Here is a 3,805-nt window from a genome sequence, read left to right on the forward strand (position 1 = left end):
TATATTTATTATTTTTATTAGTAAAAATGTTAAGAAAACAAAAAAATAAGAAAGAGAAAGAAAAGATTGGAAGAATAGCTGTTATTAAGAAAAACCAGAATAAGCGAAAAAAGAAATGTTGGAAAAGAGTGAACGAGTGTTAAGAAAATAATCAAATTATAAAAAAAATCTAATTTTCATATTTTTTGCAATTGCAACAAATTGACTTTTCAGTAACAAAAGTTTAAGACTAGTTTTAATGCAAAAACGATGATATTACTGCCACAAAACGCAAGTCTGTAAAAGATGTTTTAAACAAAGAGTAAAAATATAAAAAAGTTTGTGCTCATCACAGACATAATAATGAAAAAAAAAAAACAAATAAGAGAAAAGTTGCGTTAAAAAAAATAAAAGACGAGATAACTCTAATTAAGCGTAATGATGTTACAAAAAAAGTAACAAAAAAGAGAAAAAAACTAATAATAAATATTTGCAAAAAGGAAAAGTTGTTTCCAAAATTCGCGACCAGTTTAATCTTTAAGTTTGAGGTAAATATACACTTTTTTTATGTACTAAAATTTCTTTATTATTTTTATTAGTAAAAATGTAAAGAAAACAAAAAAAGAGAAAGAAAAGGAGAACGATAGCTACTAATTAGGAAAACCAAAACTGAGAAAGAAAAGAAGCGAAAAAAAATGTTGGAAAAGAAAAAACGAGTGGTAAGAAAATAATCAAATTGAAAAAAAAATAATTTTCTTATTTTTTTGCACTCCATTTGAATTTGGTTCAAAAAATGTCAATATTGTTTCGAATTCTTGAAACCAGTTTTAAGTTCGTGATCTCGGTTTTTACAGGGAATCACATTTCAGATACTATAAAACTGCAACAAATCGATTTTTCAGTGAAAAAAATTTAACTAGTTTTAATGCATAAACTGCTACAAAATGTGAGTCTACATAAAATATTTTAGCTAAACAGACTAAAAGAATAATAAAAAAGTCTGTACTCACAAATAATGATAAAGAAAAAATAACACACAAGAAAAATATTGGTACAAAAAAATAAAACTGTAAAAATGTAAGTAAAATAGAAAGAAAAAAAAGAATATTTATTAAAAACCCAAATAAAAAACGAGAGAACTCTAAAGCGTCAATAGATGTTTAAAAAAGAAGAAATAAAAACAAAAAACGATGAAAAGTTAGACAAAAAAAAGAAAAACCAATAATTACAAAGGAAAACTGATTCTGTTCACGTCCATTTTAATCCTTAAGTTTAATATGAATATAACAAACACTATAATTTTTTACGTACTAAAGTAAAAAAGTGCAAAAAAGAAAAAGTCAAAATGAGAAAGAAAGAAAAAAAGAGCGAGAAAAGGTTGACTAAGAAATGATAAAAATCATTTTTTTTATTTATTTTGGCAGAAAAACTGTGATTTAAGCATTTATTTCGTTAAAATACAGCTTTATTTTGTTGAATGATCTCTGGTAAAAAAGCCATCAAAATTGAACATTTCAGAATTTAATAAAAATGTTGAATTTATGCTAAATTACAGTTTTAACAACATCTTATTTTTAAACAGAAACTATAAATAAATAGATTACGACATTACGTTTCATAGTAATTTAATGAGTTGCAGAAAAAATAAATATGTTGTTTGATCTCAATTCGAAACTAATTACCAATCCAATTTAGAAAATCACTCAACTTTATCAAAACCTCCTAATACAATAAGCCATAAAACCAAATTGACTCTAATAAAAGCGTAAAAATCGCCCATCTCACAACTTAATAGCTCTTGATTTGGCCAAAACTCATCATTTTTGGGTGAATCAGTCTCAAAATGAAGCTACAATTTTTTATTGCTTTGACTCTAACTTTGGCCAAAGCTGAGAATCCCGATTCTGCAGTGCAAGCCCTGAAGCAAGAAAGGTAAAAATCTCACATTTTGTATTTTTTTTATTAATTTTTTTTAATAGTGGACTTTCATGGGTGTTTCCAAACCCTGGAGTCGTCCAAATGCAATACCGCGCAAATTTGGTCAAAAATCTCGACCATGAAGTCGATGGTAGTGTAATTCTGGAGAAAAATTTGCTTGGGGGCGATCCTGTGGCAGTTGGGGGGGGAATTCACTACAGTCACACCCCGAGTAAAGTCAATTTTGGGGTTCAAGCTGTTCATGGGGCTCAGGGGACGCAATTTGGGGCTCAAGCCACCCGAAAAGTCTACCAAGGGGGAAATAATGCCGTCGATGTGGGGGTTGTCTATGGGCAACATTTTGGGGGTCCGGGAGGGAATAGTAGACCTGTGGTAGGTGCAGTAGTCAAAACAACACTTTAAACTTGTATTAAACTAAACTGTTTCTCAAATAAATACACAAACGATCAAAGTTTTATTTTGGAAAGAAGCCGAAAAGGTCATAAACTTCGATGGCGCCAAGAAAATTCTTAGAGCTGTAAAACTCGAGTGGAACATCAGTGTAAACGAAGTTTGTTTAAATTTGTAATTAGTGATTTTAAAAGGGAAGAATTAAAAAATTTTGTTCTTATTTTGGCAGTACTAAAAATTTGGTAACTTCAGAAACTCTGAAAACTGAAAAAATTGGTAATAAAAAATTTACTAGCTCCTGGACTATTATACGAGTACAAAATTACAGTTTTTAAACCAAAAAGCCCAGAATTTCAAGAGTTATTTAATCATTCAAGAAGAAATGGTTTACAAATCGAGTTTTTTACTTTTTTCCTTCTAACAATTGCAGAAAAATTCCTGTTTTTAGTCTATTTTCTTAAAGTTCTAATTTGGAGTTTCCTTAGAGTTCTAATTTAAAAAAAGGTAGTTGACAACAGAAACCGATTATTGATTCAACAATAATAATGTTTAATTCATTGGCAACTTTTTATTTATTTGACATTTTTTTCAAATAAACCTGTTTCTGACTTTGAAAAACATGCTACAATTTTTAGCTTAAGAAATTGAAGAAAATATAAATATGAAATTTTTGCTAAATAAAATTGTAAACACATGAACTTTAGAATTGTTTCAATTCAGTAATTTTCTTATTTAACGCTCCAAAACAATAAAACCAATCAAAATAACACGTTTAGAGTTCGATTTTTCCATAATTTACATCAATCTCTTAAAACAAGTGAGATTTTCCCTGATTAATGGGTTCAACATTCGTTAAAAAATAAACAAGTTTTTTCATAGCAAAAATTTTTTTTAGTTTGGGAGATATGTCCAAATTCAAATTTTTCTACATCTCAACTTTAGGTTGCATTATTAAATCAGAAAAACGGATTCTTATTTTATATACTTAAGTAAATGGAAGTAATCTTTGAATCACTCTCTATGGCATAAATAAACATAAAAATAGTTTTCCTTTTTTGTAAAAAGTTGTTTATCATAGGAAATTTTTATTTATTATTTTGCATTATCCAATTTTAATTTTTAAAATTGTTGACGATTTTTCGGTTTGTTTTCAAATTTCTTAAAAATAATTGTTTTGGATTTTCTTAGTTCTATTAGAAAACCTATACAAAATTACAGTTTTTAAACCAAAAAAAACTAGAATTTCAAGAGTTATTTAATCATTCAAGGAGAAATGGTTTACAATTGATTTTTTTACTTTTCTCTTTCTAATAATTGCAGAAAAATTCTTGTTTTTAGACCCTCTATTTGCTTAAACTTAAATCCCTTTGCAAATTGAAGAAGTAATAAATGGTAGGGTTCTAATTTTGAGAAAATAATTGACAATAGAAACCGATTATTAATTCAAATTGGTTAAAAAAAATATAATTTTTAGTTGAATGGCCAAAGTATATTTGTC

General features: G+C 27.3%; 1 protein-coding gene across 1 annotated transcript; it reads left to right on the forward strand.

Moving 5' to 3' along the window:
* The first annotated feature begins 1,784 nt into the window (after positions 1–1,784).
* LOC123004618 lies at positions 1,785–2,329 on the forward strand. The gene is made up of 2 exons (XM_044397948.1): positions 1,785–1,911; positions 1,959–2,329. The coding sequence occupies exons 1-2, from the start codon at positions 1,823–1,825 to the stop codon at positions 2,317–2,319; spliced, it is 450 nt and encodes a 149-aa protein (XP_044253883.1). The 5' UTR covers positions 1,785–1,822; the 3' UTR covers positions 2,320–2,329.
* Positions 2,330–3,805: the final 1,476 nt, after the last annotated feature.

Source organism: Tribolium madens, unplaced genomic scaffold (genome assembly GCF_015345945.1).
Source record: "Tribolium madens isolate multiple individuals breed KSU strain unplaced genomic scaffold, Tmad_KSU_1.1 Scaffold_20;HRSCAF=117;Tcas5.2_LG4, whole genome shotgun sequence".
Taxonomy (NCBI): domain Eukaryota; kingdom Metazoa; phylum Arthropoda; class Insecta; order Coleoptera; family Tenebrionidae; genus Tribolium; species Tribolium madens.

What these genes read in the sequence shown, in the direction of transcription:
- LOC123004618 (XM_044397948.1), top strand. Translation starts at nt 1,823, where the DNA reads ATGAAGCTACAATTTTTTATTGCTTTGACTCTAACTTTGGCCAAAGCT. An exon ending in CAAGCCCTGAAGCAAGAAAG is followed by an intron (nt 1,912 to 1,958) that starts GTAAAAATCTCA and finishes TTTTTTTAATAG; the next exon opens with TGGACTTTCATGGGTGTTTC.